The sequence below is a fragment of the Callithrix jacchus genome, chromosome 7 (assembly GCF_049354715.1).
Source record: "Callithrix jacchus isolate 240 chromosome 7, calJac240_pri, whole genome shotgun sequence".
NCBI lineage: Eukaryota > Metazoa > Chordata > Mammalia > Primates > Cebidae > Callithrix > Callithrix jacchus.
In genome coordinates, this window is record NC_133508.1 from 16,528,898 (window position 1) to 16,542,547 (window position 13,650).

Below are 13,650 nucleotides of genomic sequence, written 5' to 3' on the forward strand. Positions count from 1 at the left end.
GGAGCCCATCCAGGTACCACCTAGCAGTGTGAGGATCCATATTAAGAACCCACTGTCTAGAGGACATTGAAGTGGTCACTGTTTTGTTTTGTTTAAATATAATTCCAATTCCCCGTTGTCTAATTAAGTAAATCGTGAACATGCCCAGTCCTAGGTTTGTAGTGGTCTGGTGAGCTGATTGTGAAGTTCCTTGATAGTGCTTTTATTTGAGATATCCTCAAAACACTTAAAACCCAAATCTATTTTTCAGATATTTCTGATATCCGACGGAAAATCACTGTTCTACCATCTTTCCCTACAGTGCACTCTTATGCATCATTATTTACTTTCGTGGGTCAAAACTGAATGCTGTCCTGGAGAGCTTTCCAACAAGACTGTTTTGTTTGCTTGTTTGTTTTGAGATGGTGTCTTAGTCTCTCACCCAAGGCTGGAGTGCAGGGGTGAAATCATGACCCACTTCAACCTTGACCTCCCAGGGTCAAGCGATCCTCCTGCCTCAGCTTCCTAAGACTGACTCCACAGTAAGTAGCAGGGACTACAGGTGCATGCCACCATGCCCAGCTAAGTTTTGTATTTTTGAGAGGAGGTCTCACTGTGTTACCCAGGCTGGTGCAGAACTCCTGAGCTCAAGCAATTTTCCCATCTTGGCCTCACAAAGTGCTGGGATTATAGGCGTGAGCCACCACACCCTGTCTAACATACTCCTAATGCCACATTTTAAAAAAACAATAATTTGTCATGTTTTACAGTCTCCTTTGTTACATTTTTAGTGATTTTAAGATTTGGCCATTTTTCAAGGTACTAGTTATTCAGTACTATCTTTGCTGGTTCCTAATTCAGTTGTTCTTATTACAGCCAAGAGCACTTTTTAGATAGCAGGCATTGCCCTTTCTTATGGATACTAAGAGTTACGTCATTTAACTTAACATAGGTTCTCACAAGAACCCTATGAGGTAGACAGTAGTATTCGCAACGGAAACATTGGAGGCACTAAGATGCTAGGTAACTTGTCCAAGGTCACAGAGATAGTAGGAACTCAGGGTTTAAACCCAAGAAGTCTGGCTCCAGAGTCCAGGCTCTTAAGCGTTACAATAAACAAAATGCTTTTTAATACCTTGAGAAAACATAACAAAAGGACAAGTTCTTTATGAATTAGTTTGTACCTAAAAGAAAAAATGTTCTTTCAGAGAAAAAAAAAAAAAACACCCAATTATCTTCAACCTGAACTGTAAAACTTTATGATGTTCTGCTTTGCATATCTTGTCAACGTGAAACTATGAAAAGATCTGTGATGATTCCTAGAGGTGACCATATTTCATTTACTCCTAATTATTTGTGAATGAAACCACTTGCATTAGTGAAATGCAGTCAATGTTCATATGAAACAAGATGGAAAATGGTAAATACTGATTGATGATTGACTCATTCAATAAATATTACCAGTTAAGTAAAAGCTCTAATTTATTGCCTTGTATCGAGGTATTTTTCATGCATTAGCTCATGCAATCTTCAGAACATTATTTTGAGTTAGTTAATATTAGTGTCATTTAAAGGTAAGCAAATAAGAATCAGGGAGGTTGTCATAGCCTCAGGAATAGAAAGTCTGTACAGTTAGAACTTGAACCTATGTGGATCTTGATTCCAAAGATTCAACTTATTTCTGTCAGGCTGTTTTCCATACGAGTCTATTCAACATATGGTCTAGTCTTTGTAAGGAAGATAAATAAAAACAATATATAACAATACATCGATCTTGCCTTGAAGAAGGGGGACATGAAAAGTAATACATGTGATATCATTCTTCCTTACTCTCATCTCAACCAAATCTACATGAGGCAGCCAGTGTGATGTGTTCTCTTTTTTTCTTTTAGAATATGAGCATAATAGTATCATATTTACTCCTCAGCTTAAACCTTTCATGTCTTCTCCCCTGCATGTTGGATAGATCCCAGGATCATTTCCATGACCCATAAAATCAGACATGATCTGAACCCAGACCTTTCTCGAAGCCAATCTCATTTCACTATCAAAGTCTGGCAGTCAGACTGAGGTCCTTGAACACCCCCATTTTCCACATACTTTAGAATATAGAAGTTGGCTCCTGCCCCTATGCTTATCCACCTCTTCCCCCCATCATTCCAGACTCCGTTCAAATGTTTTCTCAGCACCAAAGCTGTCCTTCCTCTATCTTTATAACTTTATCCTAGCACTTATCATAATTTAATTAGATATTCTGTGTTCATTATTTCATGTTGATCAGCCCCAGTAAAAGACAGTCACAGCAAAGCAGAGAAGACAGGGCATAAGGGGTCTCTAGGAGATAGGGATTCATTTGTTCTGTTATTTGGGGTTTAGGTATGTTCCAAGAGGAAAAGGAAATAAGGCTGGGATGTTGGATTGGAGCTGGTTGGGGAGAGTAATTTTGGACGTGTCTGATATGAGAGGTATGAGAAATGAAAGTTAAAAAGGGGTCTTAATTTCACAAATTTGATCTGTCACTAACAGCACAGCATTTAATCATCTGTATTTTTCATTCATAACATGGGACTATGGCCCTAATTTTTGACTGCCTAACTAGATTTTATAAAGTTGATATTTATTCTTATGAAATTATTTGAGACCTAAAATGCTGTACCAAAGTATCTTTTCTACAAAATATTATGTACACTCTGGGATTTCGTTAATATACATTTTGTAAAGCAAACAAAATCACATTGATAGAAAAAACTTTTTATGTCATTTTACCATTTCCCCATGCTTTGTAAGTGATTTAAACTCAACAATGTCTCTCACCTTGCTGAGAATCCCCAGTAAACTCCCCAGCAGCAACTGAATATCCTGTTTTAAAGAAAAGAAACAAGTTGGTGGAGAGTAAATTAGTTCATCCATTGTGGAAGACAGTGTGGCAATTCCTCAAGGATCTAGGACTAGAAATACCATTTGACCCAGCAATTCCATTACTGGGTATATAACCAAAGGATTATAAACCATTCTGTTATAAAGACACATGTACACATATGTTTATTGTGGCACTGTTCACAATAGCAAAGACTTGGAACCAAACCAAATGCCCATCAATGATAGACTGGATAAAGAAAACGTGGCACATATATACCATTGGAATACTATGCAGCCATAAAAAAGGATGAGCTCAAGTCTTTTGCAGGGACATGGATGACACTGGAAACCATCATTCTCAGCAAACTGACACAAGAACAGAAAACCAAACACTGCATGTTCTCACTCATAAACAGGTGTTCAACAATGAGAACACATGGACACAGGGAGAGGAACATCACACACTGGGGCCTGTCAGGGGGTTGGGAGTCTAGGGGAAGGACAGCAGGGGATGGGGGGATAGGAGGGTTAGCATTAGGGAAAATACCTAATGTAGATGATGGGGTGATGGATACAGCAAACCACTCTGGTATGTGTATACCTATGTAACGAATCTGCATGTTCTGCACATGTACCCCAGAACTTAAAGTATATATATATATATATATATATATATAAAACACACTAATCACACTTGATGACATCACCAAATTAGTTATATCTAGAAAAAGGTAAAAGGGCTACCATGGTACTGCTTTATTTAGAAATCTCTACACATATTATAAAATAAAAATTAAAGATTCTATGATGGAAAAATTAATCACACCACATTAAACACTTTTATACTAAATCTTGAATGTATAATAGATCATCTGCTACTTATCTTAAGAGCATAGCAAAAAAAAAAAAAGAGAGAGAGAGATTCTGAGGTCAATTTTAAAAGCACGGATGCTTCATAATCTACCTTAAGCGTAAATGGTGGCCGTTGCATTTTAAGAGCTGCTGATTCAAAATAATCAGACAGAATACTCTGAAAGCATTCCTTTGGGCTCAGGTTTTGTTATTTCTGGTCACCAGCAAGACCTCCTTCCTAATACGTTTCCTGATAGTTTTCCACAATTTCCTTTAGCTCTCAAGTGAGGTGCTGGCTACATTGACAAAACATAGCTACATTTCTTTTTCAAACTCATCAAGCAATCAAAAGGCCACTAGGCTACCAAAGGTGGGAAACAGTAATGGTGAAGTGATATTGTGTGGTTCGCACATAATACAGTTGGAGAATATTCTAGCAAATGGAACTTCTCTTGTGCTGCTCTGTAAACTGGAGAAGGTTGCTATCATGCTGTCCCTGTCACAATGGTAGCAGCCCTGCTTATAATGTCTGCTACTGATGAAACAGTTCATGTGGAAAAGACTGCTGTGGAGCCAACAAAATAGCTGCACAAATTGTGTATTCCACATCATGGCTGGAAAAATAGCAGTATTAAAAAGAAAAGAAAAACCAAGTGTCCACTCTCATAAGAGAACATTTGTATAAGATGCCAAATAACACGGAAGAAGTCAGGGATAAAATCTGCATCTACATTTACTAGGCTTGTCTTTTGAAAAACCACAAATATCTTCAGCAAGGGGTCTTACCAAGGTAACTGTCATCATATGAAGCTGGAGCCACTTCTGTCTGCTTTTCTCCTGCCAGTTTCCTGAGAATATCCTTGAAGGAGTAATTTGCAATGATATCTGCAACACTGGCAGTGATTACTTGACCTGCGTTTAAACAAATTAATATGTCAACTAAATGAATGCAAGACGCAGGCCCTCCCTGAGCAGACACACATTCCCTTGAGAGCTATTGTAGTATTGCTTGCTTTTTTGATGATGAATTTTCCTGCCTGCCACTAGAACTCCAAGGCACAGTTAGTTACAACTGGGTAGAACTTTCCATTCTGACAGAAGACCAGAGATGAACCGCAATATTGCATTGGTCTTCCTGCTTTCAACATACACACACTCTCTACTTCCAAATGATAAAAGTGTCTAAGAGTGGAGGCCAAATTTGCAGGCAACATTTATGTGATGTAATTTTTATTCTGGAATATTCCAGTTGGAAGGAAGCTTTGAGATCATTTAGTCAAATATAGCCTATCCTAGGTGGAGAAACTGAGGCCCAAAGGGCTAGAGTGCTTTCCTTAAGGTCACATGGTTTTGCAAGTAGGATATCAGGCATTACAACCAATGTCTCCTTTGGCATTCTAATAAAACTTCTTGTGCTCTTTCTTGCAAAGTATACCTGTTGTATTAAATCTAAATCACGTATTCTGTTACTAGATGATAAAATGTGTCAGCTAAGTTAAATGAAGGAATTACAAAATCTCTGAGCCATCTGCTTTTCTTGTTAAAATACAGAGAGAGCATAAAATTATGACAATGGGACGCAGCTAGATCCAATGAGATCCAAAATTCAGCAAAAGAGAAATCCATCAGCACCAACATTGATATGATATGAACTTTGGCTAATCTCACTTAAAAGTTCCTCTCAGAAGTCCTGAAATAATATTGCATTGGGGTAGACAGGTATCTAAAAGACAGCCAGCAATTTCCACTGCAATTTCTATGCATTTCCAATGTTTACCATGGACAGCTAAAGAAAAAGTGTGATGTCATGTTCTGTGGGAGAAAACTGAAGAAATGCTTTCAAAAGACTAACATGTAACATTAATTGAAAGCCAAATTAGTCTTTGGGAATTGATACATAATTCCCACAGTCTTTCTGTTGGAGGTCCACAAAGAATAAAGGCATGAAAGCAGATTATAAATATTTCCAGGTGATTGGAACTGAAATGACTATTCTGATACTAAGACAGAGGTATTTACACATGAGTTTCTGAACACTGTCTGTAGAATCAGCCAGTTTTCTCTGGGTCGGAACTGAATACCGTTTCCTCCATCCCACATACACACTGCGATTGCTGTTTCCTTTACCTGTGTCGATCAACATTATAATCTTAAACCTGAATAAAATTATAAATCCTATGTCTCAATCGTCTGTTTGTATGTGCCATTGCTGTGGCAAATTTTTAGCAAATAATTTGTCTCAGACATTTTTTCAGTTTAAGGAAAAGAATGGATTATGTGAAATTAACCACGTGAATTAGAAGAAAACCTTCTTTAAATATAATTTTAATTTTGTAGCCATTTGTTGTATTAAATATGTAGTTTTTCAGTTTGCAAAGTAATTTTTAAATACGAAAATGTTAATTATTGATGCTTATAATTGTATATGCATGAATTGAGCTTAACATTAAGTTCATATAAAATTTCATCATAAATCGGCCAGGCACAGTGGCTCACGCCTATAATCCCAGCACTTTGGGAGGCTGAGGTGGGCAGATCATGAGGTCAGCCTGACCAACATGGTAAAATCCCGTCTCTACTAAAAATAAAAAATTAGCTGGGCATGGTCTGTAATCCCAGCTACTCAGGAGGCTGCGGCAGGAGAATCGCTTGAACCCGGTAGGCACAGGTTTTGGTGAGCCAATATCACATCACTATACTCCAGCCTGGGTGACAGAGCAAGACTCGGTCTCAAAAAAAGAAAAATCATAAATCTATCTCTCTTGAATCTTTCTCATTGGCTTATAAACATGATCAAGTTTCTTCCCTTAAAAAACTTCCTCCCTCAACTATTAATCTCAGATTCTACTCTGTCCTGAACTTTACGGCCCAAATTACAAAATATTCTCGGTATTCTCTCTCTTGGCCTCCCATCCATAGCTGTGGCCTCGGTTATAACCAGTATGCAAGTAATGAAAATTTAGATTTTGCTCTAGATGTCCTCTGAGTTTAATCCCTAAATACTTAGGTGAACCCTTTAGGTATTTCAAATATTTTCATACCCAACAGAACAGAAACTAAACTCATCATCTTCCCTCTCCAACCTGGTCCAAACCTGGCCTAAACCTGGCCTCTTTCAGTGTTCTATCTCAGTGAGAGCATTCAGTTGCAGACTTCAGAAACATTCCCTTACCACCTCTCTTCCCTTACCACCATATGGCCAACCCATCATTTAGGCTGCTTCTTTTGCCTCCAAAATATTTCTCAAATTTCTCTTCTATTTCAGTCTGTACCATCATCATGCTAAGAAACAGACATGTTTACCTGAAACTTACACAGCTTGTTTACCTTATAAACATAAAATTAGTTTATATCCTTGTAACAGCCTTGGAACTACTTTTGCTGATATTTCACCTTGGCTAGCTTTTACTTTGTTTTCTGTAATGCAGCCAGAATGATCTTTTCAAAACATAAATTCGATTGCAGCACTCCATGCTTAAAATTATTTCAGGTTCTCACTACACTCAGGACAAACAACACCTTCCTACTCTAGCTAGAGCCATCTATCTATTTACACTCTTAAAATCCCCCAGTGGTTTCCCCTAGTTTTTATTCTACAAAAATTAGCTGGGCATGGTGGCAGGGACCTGTAATCCCAGCAATTCAGGAGGCTGAGGAAGGAGAATTGTTTGAACCTGGGAGGCAGAGGCTGCAGTGAGCCAAATTGTGCCGTTGCACTCCAGGCTGGGTGACAAGAGTGAAACTCTATCTCAAAACAAAAACACAAACAAAAACAAAAATACCAAGCAGAGAATACAAATCAAAATGATGCTTCTGCTCTCACTCATATGTGGAAGCTAAAAAAGTTGATTTCATACTTAATGGTAGTTACTGAGGCAAGGATGAATAGAGAGTCAGGGATAGCCAGAGTTTGGTCAGTGGATACAAAAGTACAGCCTGGTAGGGGGAGTAAGTTCTAACATTCTATAGCGCTATAAGGTGACTATAGTTAACCACAATTTAATGTGTATTTTCAAATAGCTAGTAGAGATTTAAAATGTTCCTGACATAAATGATCAATGTTTGAGGTGATAATTATGCTAATTACCCTGATTTGATCATTACACATCATATACATGTATGAACATATCACATGTATCCCATAAATAATATTAAAAGCAAAAAATACATGACACTTCATTTGAGAAACTATGAATAAGGACATAAAATTAAGGTAATAGAAAGTAAATATTTGGCCGGGCATGGTGGCTCATGCCTGTAATTCCAGCACATTGGGAGATCGAGGCAGGTGGATCATGAGGTCAGGAGTTCAAGATCAGCCTGACAATCACGGAGAAACTTTGTCTCTACTAAAAATACAAAAATTAGCTGGGTGTGGCGGCACAGTACCTGTAATCCCCGCTACTTGGGACACTGAGACAGGAGAATCGCTTGAACCCAGGAGGCAGAGGTTGCAGTGAGCTGAGATTGTGCCACTGCACTCTAGCCTGGTGACAAAGCAAGACTCAATCTCAAAAAAAAAAAAGGCAAAAATAGAAATGATGCTTCATTTGAGAAACTGAATAAGGACATAAAATTGAGGTTAGAAAACAAACATTTAACATTACTTCTGGGTCCATTCTTCTGTTAGTAACAACAATTGTGCTTTTCTGCTCTGCCAGCAGAACATACCTTGCCAGTAGAAACTCCCCGGTCCCCCTACGATAAGGTCTCCATTCTACAAAACAGAAACAGCAACAGCAACCAGATTTGGAAAAGAAACACTGAGCATGTTTAAAGGGTGATAAATCATTGTTGATAAGCACTGCTCTAACAATTTGTTACATATAAAAAGCAATTTTTAAAAGAGCCTTCTATCTGAAGCCTGCAGTTTATTTTGTTTCCTCTTTTGCTTTCAATTATTTAGTGTTATATTAAATAATTTTAATTTGACTCAATTAGGTAATTGAACGCTCTCCCTTGAGAGAGATAAATTCTGTTTTCTGGCACTGCCTGTGATAAGCAAAATCTCAACATGTTTAATGCTGTGCTGTTTTGCAGACATCGTCTTTTGAGGCTTGGTGATAAAAAGACAATTCTGTTCCAATTTATTTCAAGGCCATAGTAATGTCTATTTTTCCCCCATATATCTGGAATACCACCCCCTTCTCAGCAGAAAGAGCAAACGCTCCAGACTAGCACATATAAACATTTTCTCATCAATTTGCATCCTCACCTTTCATGTCTCATATCTTTACTTCTCAGTGGAAACATCAGAACAGAACAAAAAAGCAATGATAAAAAGTACGATGAAAGACAGTCGACAGTTTATATAGTGATGAAATTTTTCTCTACCATTTTCAAAACCACACAATCTTTCCCCTCTACATTCTTACCAAACACCTCCCGTTTTTAATTTTGTGAAAGGATATATGAATTTTAATATTAAATGTAACTGGTCAATTATAGTTAACAGATAAAAGAATGAGTAGAGTTTTGTGATCTCTTTCAGAAACACTTCTCTACTGCGTTTTCAGGATTTTCATTTCAAAAATTATTGTCACAAAGTGTAAGAAGAAAGGCTGTTACTTTTTATCATGCCTATTTCTCTATTTAATAGGCTGCTCTGTGCATAACTTACTTATATAAAAATTGAACGGAAAAATTGTTTTAGAATTTGCCTGAACAGGCTAGGTATGTTCCTCAAGATTCTTTGGTTCTTTGGTGGTGGTGGTGGTTTTTTTTGTGGTGTGGGAGTGAGAGGCAGAGGGGAAAAAAATCACATTAAATATTAGAAGCTGCAAGACCAAAAGAATTCACCTTGTAAAAATCCAGACTAAATCCGGCTTGACAGTAACCCTGGCCTTCTGGATCAGCATTGCCTAGAATGATCAAAACACATAAACGTTAGGACATCACCATTCCCAAGATATTTTTTAATAACCAATTCAGGATATTATGTTATTTTCTGTAGAGCCTTCAAAATTAAAAATGATCAATATGTGTTTTATGTTTATTTTTTAAGTGTATTCCAAGTAATTTATTAAACATATTTCCATCTAGTTCCTTACCCCAAGTAGCATTGTGATTCTCTAGTGAGATCAACAGGAATAACAGCCCCTTTGGCTATTATAGTTGGTTTTATGACTCATGGTCATTTGAAGAAATAAAATCTCTATCTGAGTATGTTCCAAATTCCCCGTGAGGCAGTAACATGTCTCTACTTTGCCCCCTTGTGCTGAGTGAAGGGAGATAGGTCTGTCATTTCTAACAGGTGACACCTTGAGGAATAAGGAGCAGTACAAGATGACCTTTGTGGATGCCATCTTCTGGGCCACCAGTAAGGATTTCTGCTGTTTTATGCTCTTTGACAGGAAGTTAATTTTAAATTATCCTATTATGACTGGGCATGGTGGCTGACACCTGTAATCCCAGTACTTTGGGAGGCTAAGGTGGGTGGATTGCCTGAGCTCAGGAGTTCACATTCAGCCTGGGCAACACGGTGAAACCCTGTCTCTACTAAAATACAAAAAATTAGCCCAGCATGGTGGTAGGTGCCTATAGTCCCAGCTACTGGGAGGCTGAGGCAGGGGAATCGCTTGAACCCGGGAGGTGGAGATTGCAGTGAACTGAGATTGCATCATTGTATTCCAGCCTGGGTGACAGAGTGAGACTCTGTCTCAATCAATCAATCCTATTATAATAAGCTAGGTAAATCAAGAAATTGCGTTTCTGGTCACAGTCTCACCTGGACATTGCAGTGTTAGCGTTCACAAAAGAGAAAATTCTAGTAGTGGCTTATCTTGCTTTCCCTCCTGTATGACTCACTAACTCAATGACCCATAGTATCTCATGGTATAGTTGTAAACTATAGGCAGGCCAACATGACGATTTCAAGGCTATTGTTATCAAAAGTCCCTAGGGCATTAGGACCAGGAATTTACTACTTGTAACTTGTATTTTAAAAGAGTTTCTACAAATTCTCACATGCCTAAAATAGCCAAAATGTAGTGAATGTAGTAGAGGGAATCTCAGTCCTGCATAGTTAAATTTGGACATGTAAACAGTGCCTTTCTTATCAAGGATATTTCTTAATGAAAACTGAACTAAGAGAATGGAAAAGGAAATGCGCATCATCACAGGAAATAGTGACGGCTGGGCACGCGCCTGTTCAGAATCTTTTTGAAATGGAGCTGGCCTTTCCAGCTTCCCTTAGAATGTCTTCTGGTGTTTTCTTTCCTTTGGTCATTATTTAGCTAATTTTAGCGCTAGCATCATTAATTTTTTCCAGATGCTCCCTTTATTTTTAAAAACACTTTTTGGCCTCATGCACTGTATTTTAACAAAATTTGTTCCTTACTATACAACTATATTTCATGATTTATGGTTACGAATCCTATAAAGTTATCTAAAGCTTATCTCTATAATCTGGAATGTCTGAGTACCAATTTTCTAGAAGCTCATATGCATAAATATTTATATGCATTCAGAAATATATATGAATGCATGAGATATTACTCTGAACATATATGTGTTCATATACTGTTCTTATATGTATTTTTCCATGCCTAAGCCTTTTAACAAGTCCCTTTTAAATTCGACCCTGACTTTTTATTAAGATTGCAAATTATTCAAAAGGGAAGAAACATGACCAATCTTTGAAATTATTTTGCTTTAAAACAGGAGGCTGTAAAAACTTAAGAGAAAACATTCTTTCTTTATAAAATTCATGAGAAAATAATCAGCTCCAAATGTTTATTAAGTGGCAATCATAATAGAGTGTGAGGTTCTTTCCATTGCAAAGTCATTTTTTTTCCTTCTTGAATCATAATTTATGAGAGCTGAAGGAATCTTTCCTCCTGGGACTTGAGAGCATCTGTGAACTTGATAATTATGTCCCAGAGTGAACTCGGGAATCCAAGGAAGCATGTGGATCATTTGCTACTATTCGTTGACATCTTATCCAACAAATGGAAGGGTGTATGTGAACCATCCCCACCTGAATTCTGAATGACTGTAAGGACCATAGGCAGATCGTCCATATGAATAAGCAGGTAATGGCTAATAATAGCAGAGTGGGTTTGTGGTGTAAAATTAACATGAAGTGCTTCTTTGCATTCTCTTTTGAAAATCATATTGCTGATGTTTCCTGTTCTGGGATATGACCATATGCTCATGAACGAGCTGGCTTTGTGTTAATGATCTGTGAACTTGGCCAGGATGGGAAGTCTCCTTCTTGGAAGATCTGAGTAAGAAGAAGTGCCCGTAGGAATAGCGAGACCAGGAGGATGTGAAAGCTGTGGCTATACACACCAGAGAGGAAAGAATTCATGGCAATTTATTGAGCTGTTCTGCAACTCAACATGTGCTCCCTTTTATCTTTGTGGAGCTATTCTTTTATTTAGGAAAAGAAACTAGTATCCTACTGTGTCCATGTAGCTTAAGATGCCTTCATATGTAATTTACATTTTTAGAGAGTGGTTCAAACTCACTCTGAAACTTCTCCCCCAGAAGTCTATAGTTCATGTGCTGTGTTTTGATTGAGCCCTCACATCTCATGCAGGTAGTCAGACAAAAAGGCAGAACAAGGAGTGACTAGATTTATAAATGATCATCCTTGATGGCAGTGGGAAGAATATCCTACATTATCAAGGCAAAAGGCACGTGAGGGATGGGCTCATCTTTTTAGTGACAGTTGTTTGCTGTTTGTTAACAAGCTAGCCAGTCTGTGAGCATATGGTCAATATCACAGAACAGGAACACGGGCAAATCATGGAGTATAGGATGTGGATGGGTGTAAACAAGGATGAAACAAGTTCAGTGATGAATCTCTCACTACCATTAATTTTCTAAATATACTTGGGATATCCTTTGTTATTGTGTGTGAGATTTTATCTTTAGCATAACAATATTGACCTCTTAATAAACCCAAGAGCACAGCACTTTGAATGGAACACGACACTATGCCTCATATTGGTTGCTGCCTGAGTCTGAGGAGTTTCTCTCCTTTCCACTCCAGTAATCATTTATCGTCTTGTCTAAAATACTCCTCCTCCCTTGGATTCCCCAGCACGGGTCTCTCCCTCCTTTCTTGTCTTGCTGTATTTTCAGTAGCACTTTTCATTGGCTGACATTGTATCATAAACACATTTATTTACATATTTACTGTCTAGAGCCAGTTCCTTGAACAGAGGGCTTTTTTCCTCTTGTTCTTCGCTGTATTCCCTAAACACAGAAGAGTTAGTGCTCAATGTGTGTGTGTGTTTTTTTTAAAGAAATCCTGCATTGAATAAATAATTGAGTCCCATGATCTACAAAGAACCCCTACTTTAAAGCTATTTAAAATAAAATCCTTGTTCCATGGACTATCCATTCAGCTGACATTCTGTATAATGTGAAGACGTGTCTGATTTACTTCAATATTTTTAAACAGAAAAGCAATAATCTCCTCCTTGTTAAAAATCCTTACCAAAAGCCATCAGAGTTAAAATGTTCAAGCCAGGTACAGTGGCACATGCCTGTAATCCCAGTACTTTGGGAGGCCAAGGTGGATGAATCACTTGAGCTCAGGAGTTCCTGATCAGCCTGAACAACATGGCAAAAATCCCTCTCTACAAAAAATACAAAAATTAGCTAGGCATGGTGGCACATGCCTGTGGTCCCAGTTACTTGGGAGGCTGAGGTGGGAGGATTTCTTGAGCCCAGGAAGTCGAGGCCACATTGAGCCATGATCACACCATTGCTTTCCAGCCTGGGTGATAGAGTGAGACCCTGTCTCAAAAAAAAAAAAAAGTTTTACTCCCAGTTCTTTAGGTTTCTAAATCTCAGCGGCCTCTTTGTTAACCCTCTAATATCACTATTCTCTCTCCTCATTTATTTATGCCATTTGATCATTTTCTTGCCTACATTAATCAGTGGTGTTTTGAGCTTACCTGTACTCCTGTCTACAATAGAAAAGCGCTTGGGCTAATGTCAGTTTCA

General features: G+C 38.0%; 1 protein-coding gene across 1 annotated transcript in view; it reads right to left on the reverse strand.

Moving 5' to 3' along the window:
- Window positions 1–13,650, reverse strand: part of ITGA8 (integrin subunit alpha 8) — a 194,117-nt gene that overhangs the window by 141,983 nt on the left and 38,484 nt on the right. Inside the window, exons 5-8 of the mRNA XM_002750061.6 lie at window positions 9,490–9,551; window positions 8,362–8,407; window positions 4,477–4,602; window positions 2,794–2,838 (exon numbers count right to left, since the gene is read on the reverse strand). Coding sequence (XP_002750107.1) covers window positions 2,794–2,838; window positions 4,477–4,602; window positions 8,362–8,407; window positions 9,490–9,551 — 279 coding nt within the window. The remainder of the gene's footprint in view (window positions 1–2,793; window positions 2,839–4,476; window positions 4,603–8,361; window positions 8,408–9,489; window positions 9,552–13,650) is intronic.